Source organism: Hemicordylus capensis, chromosome 1 (assembly GCF_027244095.1).
Source record: "Hemicordylus capensis ecotype Gifberg chromosome 1, rHemCap1.1.pri, whole genome shotgun sequence".
Classification (NCBI taxonomy): Eukaryota; Metazoa; Chordata; class Lepidosauria; order Squamata; family Cordylidae; genus Hemicordylus; species Hemicordylus capensis.
The window spans coordinates 57,745,465-57,756,717 of record NC_069657.1 but is presented as its reverse complement, the minus strand read 5'-3'; the positions used below and the strand labels follow the sequence as shown (position 1 = coordinate 57,756,717).

The window sequence follows — 11,253 nt, the reverse complement described above, 5'->3', positions numbered from 1 at the left end:
CGGGCCGAGAAATGACACGGGATCATGCTCAAGCCTTTTATTATAGAGGATAATAATGAGCACCTTGAATTGGATCTGGAAACAAACTGGCAGCCAGTGCAGCTCTTTCAGAATGGTTGTAATAGGCTCTCAGCAAGGGGCTCCCGAAAGAACACTAGCCTCGCCATTTTGCACTAGCGGAAGTTCCCTAATATTCTTCCAGAGCAGCCCCATGTAGAATTTTGCTGTTAAAAAGAGCAGTCAAATTGTAAACATAGTACAGATTAACACAATTTGATGGTGAATATACTTCACTTTTTTCATGTTTTCAAGAGACCACCATAGTATAGGGGGTGGACAAATTATTCAGCCCTTGAGGCCACATTGGAATTTTTTGAGTAGATTATTTGAATATTAGTTCATAATCAAACATGTCTTAAACAGAAAGAAATCATTACTGCCACAGGAACAGACAATTTTTTGTTCAGTAAAATAAGAGCTATCCTAAAAGGTAGGGAGAATGATATTCTCCAATAGCTTCAGCCATGATTGCTCATCCATCTGGCTATTGCATTACTGATCTCTTCAGATTCTTGTGCCATGTCTGGGATGCTGATAGTGGCAGCTGGGATAGCTCAGGGAATACAGTGGTCTCTTGGTGCTGGTTTCCAATCCATCCAAGAGAACCCCCATTGCAGTACCCTGACATACCTTGCCTTAAAGACTGCTTGTACTCCTCTGTGGATGGAAAATTCCATGCTCTTACACTAACTGGTAAGGGAGCATTTTAAAGAAGGCCCCCAGTGATATAACAGGAGTGAGAATGAATCTGTGAGTCCTTCCCTTGATCCTTGTCATGCTGGCAACCAGTTTCTTAGACATCTTAGAGTGTGACACAGAAACATACTGTTGGCATCTGGCTATTATATAAAATTATATATGTAGTAATATAATTACTTGCAGCTAAGCTTTTGCAGATCATCAAAGCAATGAAAATGGTTTTTAAATTTCTTTAGCTTTAGATTTCCAGCTTCTTTTAATCATGCACAACCAACCAAAAAGATGTGCTTCAGAGCATCTGAAACCGAAGAATACACTAGCCTTTTGGAACTTTGAACTTGTTTATTTATTCAATAAATAAATAGAATGAATGAATGAATGAATGAATGAATGAATGGTGAAAGCAGCCTCTTCCAACACAGCCATCTCCACACAACACTGCCTGCCAGGTGGTGGGGGCTCATCTATGAGAATAGGGGGAGAAAAGATGTAGTCTTGCAAAGACTACATCTCCCAATGTCTCCTGTGCATACCTCTCAGTGTGTCCTGCATGCCTTCCCAGCCATCACTGGGGTAGCACAGGACTCTGTTTCCTTGTAAAGGAGCCTTTGCTTCACACCGGAGCAAAACAGTATTGTATGGAGGCAGCTGTGCTGAGGTCGGCAACCTCCGTGCATTTTCAAAGTGCTGATGCATATTACTCAGCTTCAGATACTCTGAAGCAGAGCCCTAATAAACATTAACCAATAAGTTATACATAATTTTAGATTGCCATGATAGTGCTTTGGCATACTGTTCCATGACAGCGTTACTGGTTAATTTTAAAGAGGCATTTGGCAGGGCATGAGCTGTTTTTAAGAAGATATTCATAATGGTAAACGAGACTGACAAATGACAGAGAAGAACAACTTCCAGGTTAGGTTGAACAGAGTCATGGACAAAGATAAAAAGAGGCCCAGTAGCAGAATTCTATCAAAGGTTGAGAATCGCCTATTTACCACAAGACAATACACAAAGGTAGGAGACAATTTGAGACTGTTTAAATAATTAAATATATTTAGCTGGATATCATTTTACTGAAGTTCTTTGCTTTCAAACATTCCAGTCGGTCTACATATATTGTTACATACTGGCACAACCATGCAGCATTTGCTGGACAGTATGCCGTTGACCAAATTACTCATTTTTCAAAACTCAATCATATGAGTGAAAGGCCCATTTGTATCCATTTTCAACACTTGCCGGTTTCCATATGTGCCATGCTTGAGAACAACACCAGCTTCAGTACATCTGGTGTTAGCAGCCAGTTCTTGTTCACACAGAGTCACAAACTGGGAATAGAGAGCACTTCCAGTTTCCTTGTCAATGTTGGAATGATACTGCATGCTTCTTCCCTTTGGTTTACCACCCAGTGTGGCCTGAGGAACTATTAATATGCTGCCTGGTAAATCCAAAACAGAAACATATTTGCCACCTTCCGTTTCACTTAACTTCACATTCAGGAGTGTATTTACTGAAAAGATAGAGAAATAGATTAAAATTGGCAAGTTTTAAAACAGCTATGCATTAACAAATCAACATGTTAAGTTCTGCCCATGATGACAGAAGTCAAGACATTTGCAGTGTGAACTGTAGAGCTTTTATTTATTAATTTATTGAATTTCTGTACTGCCTAATATAGAAATCTCTAGGTGGTATACAGATTAAAATATAAGATATGAAAGATTTAAAATTCATAAAAACAGATAAAAATCACAATAGATAAAAACACATTAAAATTTAAATTTCAGTTAAAAGCCTGGGAAAACAGGTACATCTTCAGGGTCCTCCTAAAAACAAAGAGAGAAGGAGATGCTCTTATTTGAGCAGGGAGTGCGTTCCAAAGTCCTGGAGCAGCCACAGAGAAGGCCCGGTCTCAAGTTGCCACCAAACGAGCCAGCAGCAACCGTAATCAAACATCTCCAGATTATCTTAATAGGCGACAGAGAAGGCGCTTTCTCAAGTACCCTGGACCTAAGCCATTAAGGGCTTTATAGGTAATAACCAACACTTTGTATTTCGTTCGGAAACATATCAGCAGCCAATGCAGTTCTTTTAGAATCGGTGTTATATGGTCCCTAGGGTAAACCAATCTGGCTGCCATATTCTGTACCAATTGTAGTTTCCGAACTGTACTTATACAATGTACTTATACATTGGTAAAATCATTTGGAAATTGTTTCTGAACTTAGATTTCCAGTTATTTATACAAGTCAATTAAAAAGAAATACCTGTCTATTAGCTCCCTCTGCTGGTTACCTGATACACACACACACTCTCTCTCTCTATATATATATACACACACACGTCTAGAAAAGCTGCAAACTGCAAAGCATTGTAAAGATCTCTACAATCTTTTCAGAAGGTTAGTCATGACAAAGTCCTATTAATTTTAATGGGAGTTAAATTAGTCATGGCTTCTCTCACTGATTTCAGTGGTGCATGACTAACTTTTCTTGGATACATCCCAGTATGTTCCCATTCTGAGTCACCAGTCTCCAGTTGCTTTTGTGTCTGATTAAGTGTCAAGTTTGCCACCCTTTCTCAAACAACTGATTGAAACACTGGAGTGCTATCTACAAAGCAGATTAATGGACTATCCTAAATAGCAACTTACTGGTGGACCAATGTATCAGGACCCTGATTCTTAAGCTAAAATTCACATAAAGGCCCAATCCAAGTCAATCTTCATTTCCTCCTATGAGAATAAACCTGGGAGGGCTGCAAGCTCTCACATGTCCCCTCTGCATATAAAGATAGAGAATGAAATCTTCCAACAAAGATTCCAACAACAAAGCATGTTCCACACAAACTTGAAGAACTGTGGTTTGTTAACTGGAACAAGGCAGACTACCGTGGCTTGATATCCTAGTTTGTTCCAGCTCTGGTTAGTTAACAAACCACAGTTCCATGAGCTCAGTGTAGTTTGGGACTTCCTTGAAGCCATGGGCATAGCTAGGGGAGAGGGGGCCTGTGTTTGCTTTTATCTCTGGTGCCCTCAGAGCGAGAGAGATAATGAAGAAAATAGGGAGGGGCCCTCAGGAGCTGCGGGGCCCTCAGGAGCTGCGGGGCCCTCAGGAGCTGCGGGGCCCGGGTTCTTTGAACCCATCCATTCAATTATAGCTACATCCGAGCTTGAAGCCCACAGTTCTCTGAGGCTCATCCTTGTAGCATCTGATCTGGACCAATCTTTCAGGTGTAGTGAGCTGATAAGAAAAATAAACCTAGTTTGCTTTTTTAATCTAATGGATTTTCTGATCGTTTAGATCACAATTTTAATCAAAAAACACTTCCACAAGTCCACTGTGTTTAAAATTATTTTATCAGAATGCTAAATATCCACAATTATTTTATCAGAATGCTTCATACCCATAAGGAGAGGAGAGCTGGTCTTGTTGTAGCAAGCATAAACGTGTCCCCTTTGCTAAGCAGGGTCCAGCCTAATTTGCATTTGTATGGAAGGCTACATGTATGAGCACTGTCAGATATTCCCCTTAGGGCACAGGGCCACTCTGGGAAGAGCATCTGCATGCTTGCAGGCAGAAGATTCCAAGTTCCCTCCCTGGCATCTCCAAGACAGGGCTGAGAGAGAGTCCTTGGAGGAGTCATTGCCAGTCTGGAGAAGTCATTGACACCTTGGAGAAGTCATTGCCAGTCTGGGTAGACAACAGCGAGTTAGATGGACCAATAGTCTGACTCGGTATAAGGCAGCTTCCTATGTTCCTAACCATTGCAGAAACAGGTGAGTTAATTCCAATATTCTGGGAGGAATTTTACTGTTCACACATCTAGCTCACAGTTCCTTTGCTCAACCTCATTACCTTCCCCAAGATGAGATGTGGAAGAGATTCATGAGTGTTTTTATATCTTTAAACAAAAGTAGCTTCATAGTAAGGAGAACATCTGATATACAAAAGAGTATACAATTGTCATACTGAGGACATGTCACAAGATATGTTTATTTTTACTGCTACTACTATGGATATTTATATACCGCTTTTCATCCATAGTTCTCCAAGTGGTTTACATAGAAAAACAAACACCACATAAATAAGATGGTCCCCTGTCCCCAAAGGGCTCACAATCTAAAAAGAAGCATAAGGTAAACACCAGCGACAGCCACTGGAGGGATGCTGTGCTGGGGTTAGATAGGGCCAGTTGCTTTCCCCTTGCTAAATATAAGAGAATCACCACTTTAAAAAGGTGCCTGTTTGCTCAGTTAGCAGGGATAGTTTTTCTGAAAGTATTTATGTGGGGTGGAGGATGTGTACTGTTTATTTTGTTGCATGTAGTTTGGGCAACTGCAAAATTTATCAACTGTCCAGCTGATGCAATTCACCAGCTTCATACCTGCACATGTAGCACATAACAGATGACATTCTTCTTTTTAAAAAAAAGGGGGGGGGGAATCTCCTTTTATTTAGGAAACAGTATATACAAACTGACCTGCTTCAGATGTGACTGTAGTTTGAACTAGACTTCTAATTCAAGGTTGGTGACAAACTATAGTTTGCAGTAAACAAAGTTTGCCCATTTTGGACATAATACACGATAGTTATAGGGAACTGGGAACTTAAGGAAAAAAGTAGAACATACAATGTGAAAACCCAAAACATATCCCAATAACCAAACAGAGGTTTGGCCACGTCTCGTCCATACTGTCAGGCATGAAGCAATCCTGATGGTAAATCAAACAATTTATTCACAAAGTGTTTTTGCCTTCTACCAATGATACTCAACCAGTGTTCCCTCTAAGGTGTGCACACTCACAAGTTTTTTGGTGTCCCCTCAGTTAATTTTAGTCCCCACTCAAGTTGAATCAGGAAGACCCCATTCTGAATGCACGTGAACACACAATGCCTTGATACTTCTGCTCAGAACTAAACTCATTCCGCACACAGATGAAAAAAATTAGAGAAAACACTGTACTCAACTTCGCTTTTAGATTTATTTTGCACCATTATCCTGAAGACTCTAAAGATGATATTGTATCCATACTTCATTTCACCCTTATAGCAGACCATATTGTAAATTATGCTAAAATAACTACATTCCTAAGGTTTCCAGCAAACTTCATAACCATCCACATGTTATGTTCAGCACTCAAATAAATGGACAGTGTACACAGGTACAGTCATTCTCATGTTATGTTGAACGCAGGTACAGAAGTAAACTTCCTATCTGTACCATGCATTTGAAGGGCCTGTATCCAAGTTCACTTTTAAAATGAACACAGGTTCAGTTGTCCACACAAACACATGTACAAGTATACAGACTTCTGTACACTTGCACAGCATACTGTCTGAACTGGGCTTATGAGTACCCAGAATGTTGGGGGCAATATGCTAAAAATCATTGTAAACCGCTTAGAGAGCTCCGGCTATAGAGCGGTATATAAATGTAAGTGCTATTGCTATTGCTATTATGAAGAAAACTGAATTGGCTCTTCCTCATCATTGCCAAATATTCTGTTCACTACACTAGTTTTGCCTTTGAAGGGATTATCACCTAGTACACAGGATGACACAAATTTTTATTATCTAATCTGGAATAATGATCACGTCTCTTTTCCCAGGTCCACTCTATATCTTACACACAACCACTAATATGCGATTAGGATCTTCCCCAACATTGAAAACTTAAAATAAAATAAAAAATCAACCCCTTAACACTCTTCAACCTCTCTGATCATTCATAAAACAAGATGGTTAAACAGTGAGAAGGGATAAACATGAAGATCTCCTTCCTATCGTACATTCATGGTGTTGCTACTCCTGTACGGCCTCTGTCTTTGATGTGAAGCTAACATCAGCAGTTATGTGTGGGAAGCCGTAACCACACTATGGCTTTTCCCCATACCAACATCTCCCAGTTTCCTGAAGGGATGTAACATCAGGAGGTGGCCTAGGCAGTACTGAGTGTGTGCCACCTAATAAATTTATTTCCTAAACAACCATTAAAGCAATGTAAAAAGAGAATAGAATATAAAAATATCACCAGTTCCACTCATTTCAACAGTGCCTCAAGTCTAAAGCTACATATGGCATTACATTAATAAGCCCGTTGCTGCAGAATGTGTTATTAACAGCTACCTTAATAAGTACTAGTTAATTAAAAAGCATATTAGATTTATATACAGCAGGATTCAGAATAAAATTCTTGCTCAGAATAATTTCCTCCAGAGAGTCATTTTTACTGTTTCAAAGCTTCGTAATACATAACCTCATTAAGTTTGTACTTATTAATTTCTTGTGATACATCGTACGTTGGGTTCAGTTATGCAGCTGCTCTCTATATATAGTTACTTAAGTATTTTAATGCCATTGAGACTCATTTAGGTTAACACGTGTACTAGTGGAACATTTCTGCACTCCCACATGAGGGTGATTTTTGCTGACCCCCCTCACCTTCTATCTACAGTTTCCTGTGCCCTCAATCAATCAATCAATCTTTATTATGGTCACAGACCAGAATAAAGTACATTTTAAAACCTAAGTAGCAATAGATTTTACACTCTAAGACTATCATAAGATGATTTAAAGTATACAATAAGAAATATAAAAGATGCTAAAATACATTACTAACATAAAATGATTTAAAAGATTAAAAATAGGCATGTGACTGCACTAAAAATCTAGCTATTTATTTATTTATTACATTTTATATCCCACTCTTCCTTCAAGGAGCCCAGCACGGTGTACTATATACTTAAGTTTCTCCTCACAACAACCCTGTGAAGTAGGTTAGGTGCTAATAAGAGACATAGTAGACCCTGGGCTACATTTTGATTTAACTACGGCTGCAATAAGAAGCATAGGAATAAACCATGTAGCAGTACCCTAGATCGCGTTGCATGCTTATAAAGTAAGAAAAGATTTTAAAAGTTTTAAAACATATAAAATCATGACAGTCATCATTTAAAATAATAAGAGCTGATATGCGTTAAAAGGTTATCATATAATATACACAGAAACATAAGCCAGTAAAATAGTAGCCAGGAAGTTGCAGGTCTATAGATTGTTTGGCTGCCACACTGAGGCAGTAGCCATGACTGTCCTCTAGTTCATAGAGGTGGGCTCTGGGCACGTGTGGTCATCGTCCGCTGAATATTAATCGCTGCCGCACAGAACCTGGCGACACTACAGGTGGCAGCAGGGTTGCTATCGGAGAGCAGCAAAGAGGTGTAAAACTGTTCCGTTCGCCAAGCATAGTCATGTAATAGTGGTAAGATAAGGGAGGCATGGATGTCCCTGTGGGAGAGGCACTGCAAAAGAACGTGTCCTGCTGTTTCTACCCCTCCTGAGCCACAGGGGCACTAGATTTGGATCTTCCTATAGCGACCTTCAAGCACGGCAGAAGGAAGCACATGGCAGCGCGCCAGTGTAGCACCCTCCTATGCTTTGGGACCTCCAATTGTGTTAGGCAAGGCAAGGGGGTGCTAATATACCTGAGCCCTTCACTTACAGGGAAGTTAGGGGCCTTGCCTATGTCAGACTGGCGTTCTATATCCATAATACACTATTTGATGAGTGCCTTGGCCGGGTCGTACCCCAAGTTAACTAAGTGAAGCGGGGATAGGCCCAGGGACTTCCTGTGCCCCCAGAAATATATATTTTCAGAGGGCACAGGGGGCTCTAGGGGAAAATAGATCACCTCTCCCCCCCTTGCACACATGGAAGAAAGTTGCTTACACAAGCACTCATCTGGATGTTGCTTGTTGTTTTTAATTTCCTGTTTTAAGAATATTTCCCATAAACACCTACCCATTTTTGGAATAATTTCTTCATTGGCTCCTTTGAAGAAACATACATAGATGATAAGTCCTCGCTGAATCTATAAAAAACAATAACAAAGAATTATGTTTGCATCCGTGTGTTTTGTCTGTAGTTAAAGAGGTCCATTAAACTCTATTCATAAAACCATACCTAAAATGCAAACTTATTTATCATATTTTAATACCGCCTGATATGTGCATCTCCAAGTGGTGTACAGAATTTAAAAACACAACAAATAGAGTAAAAAGTTAAAATCTCACAAAATAAAAAGTAAAAACCATCTCATAAGATAAAAAAAATTAAAACAATTTAAAATTAATTTTAGTTAAAATCCTGAGAAAACAGGTGCATCTTGAGGGTCTTCCTACAAGCAAACAGAGAATAAATGCTCTTATTTCAACAGGGAATTTATTCAAAAGCCCTGGGGCAACCACAGAGAAGTCCCAGTCCCGAGTTGCCACCAAACAAGCTGGCGACAACCATAACCAAACCTCTCCAGATCTTAACAGGAGACAGGTTCATGACAAAGAAGGCGCTCTCTTAAGTACCCCGGACCCAAGCTGTTGAGGGCTTTATAGGTAATAACCAGCACTTTGTATTTTGCTCGGAAACATTACGGTAGCCAGTGCAGTTCTTTCAGAATTGTTGTTATATGGTCCCTTTGAGTTGTCCCAGAGACCCATCTGGCTGCCGCATTCTGTACCTTTGTAGTTTCCAGACTACGTACAAAGGCAGCCCCACATTCTGCATTATAGTAGACGAGCCTGGAGATTACCAGCATAGGCACCACTGTTTTAAGTTCATTTATCTCCAGAAATGGACGTAGCTGACATATCAGCCAAAGCCGATAAAAAGCACTGCTGGCCACTGCTTCAACCTGAGAAACTGAGAGAGTTTTGGATCCATGATCACTCCCAAGCTACATACCTGATCTTTCAGGGGGAGTGTAATCCTATCCAAACAGGTAAATCTAAACCATCTCTCAGGTCCCGACCCTGTGCAGTCAGTACTTCCATCTTATTTTGGATTCAACTTCAGTTTGGATTCAACTTCAGTTTGTCATCCAGCACATTAGTGCCTCCAGGCAGGCATTTAAAGAAGTTATTCCATTTCCTGATCAAGTCAATATGGAGAAATAGATCTGGGTGTTATCAGCACATTGATAACACCTTGCACCAAACCTCCTGATGATCTCTTGCGGAAACTTCATATAGATTTTAAAGAGCAATAGAACATTGTGGAACTCCATACTATATGTATGCTAGGAACTGCATATGAAGAGATACACTTATAGAAAAGTTCAAGAAACAGGTTATAGAATTTATTAATGTGCTTGTAAAAGGGAAGTAAAATAACAGTTGGAAATGCGTACAATTTTTAAACATTCATTTTATGAAATTATTATTATATTGTAAATTTGAATCATTGTAAATTTGAATCTGAGAAAAAATCTGCTTCTCTTAGGCAGTTAGGTGGCCTTAGGCCATCCGACTAGACTTCATACCACACTTACAACATGGGAATAGTTATAAATGGCCTACTTTATAGAGTAAAGTACAGAAATGGATTATATTTAGGATTTATATAGTGTTTTATGATGTCCAACAACCTTGTAAGGTAGGTCTGAATTATCATCCCCATATTGCAGATGCTGAGGCAGAAAGATAACAACTTACACAAGGCCAGCAGGTAATTTTGTGGCATTTGACCAGAGACTTCAGGATTCACAACATAGTCTTTTATAGAATGTTCACATGTGAGGCTTAAATCACCATTGATGCTTGTGTTATTTTTTATGCAAATGAGGTATATAGTCAGTGCAGATTTCTCACTGGTATCATAAACACCACTGGAACCAAGTGCTGCTTTAACCTTCACTGTCCAAAAAGCCATTATGCTTTAACTAGTCCTGATCACCAACATAATGTATGTGAAATGCTTCCAGCACTCAACAGTCAGGATTATATTAAGATTATTGCAATAATCTACATGAAGAGTTCTTGGTTATTTTAGGAACAGGATGATGTACTCGAATCGTAACGGGTGAGAGGGGAGAGAAGAAATCTCGCCTACAGATCTGCAGCAGAGAAGGAGACAGGAAGAGGAAACGATGAGATGTCCCCACTAGCAGGAGTCTCGGCAATCTCCTTACGAAAACAAAGAGTTCTGCAAGCACCCTGAGAGACTCGTCGCCAATACAGACATTACCTCCACCCATTTAGCTTCGGAGCCCCGCTCGGGAGGTTTCACCTGCAGCCTCGCATACAGGCACTGTTGTAAAAGCGCTCGCGCTAGCAGAGCGTTACTCGCGTTGGCCATAGTTATAGAAACACACCGCACTGCTGCACTCCTGCAATGAAACCTCAGCAGGCACTCCCTCAGTTCTTTGCTCCACCCCTAGAAGCAAACTCCGCCCATTTCGTTTTCTACGGAAATCACAAACAGCTATGCACAGACTTAAGAAAACACCAGATGCACATACGACCCGGAAATCCTATTCAAATACATACCAGGAAATGCACCTACGTTGAAGCTCCTCCGGTAGGGGACCTTCTGGGTGAAAGAGGCTCCAATTCCCATTAGCTCCAAAGAGAAATCCACTCCTTACTAGATCTTTCAAAAAATAAAAATATAGGGGGCGGTTTGCTACTAATGGCCCAGCGGGGAAGTAACCTGCCTA

At 40.1% G+C, this 11,253-nt stretch overlaps 1 protein-coding gene across 1 annotated transcript; it reads right to left on the bottom strand.

The window, feature by feature from the left end:
- Positions 1-1,787: 1,787 nt before the first annotated feature.
- DTD2 (D-aminoacyl-tRNA deacylase 2) lies at positions 1,788-10,995 on the bottom strand. The gene is made up of 3 exons (XM_053283589.1): positions 10,782-10,995; positions 8,562-8,631; positions 1,788-2,272 (listed from the first exon to the last, which is right to left on the bottom strand). The coding sequence occupies exons 1-3, from the start codon at positions 10,890-10,892 to the stop codon at positions 1,947-1,949; spliced, it is 507 nt and encodes a 168-aa protein (XP_053139564.1). The 5' UTR covers positions 10,893-10,995; the 3' UTR covers positions 1,788-1,946.
- Positions 10,996-11,253: the final 258 nt, after the last annotated feature.

Coding starts and splice junctions, on each gene's coding strand:
- DTD2 (XM_053283589.1), bottom strand. CDS start 10,892: ATGGCCAACGCGAGTAACGCTCTGCTAGCGCGAGCGCTTTTACAACAG. Junction 8,632..10,781: donor CCGAAGCTAAATGGGTGGAG/GTAATGTCTGTA, acceptor TGTTTTTTATAG/ATTCAGCGAGGACTTATCAT. Junction 2,273..8,561: donor AGAAATTATTCCAAAAATGG/GTAGGTGTTTAT, acceptor CTATCTTTTCAG/TAAATACACTCCTGAATGTG.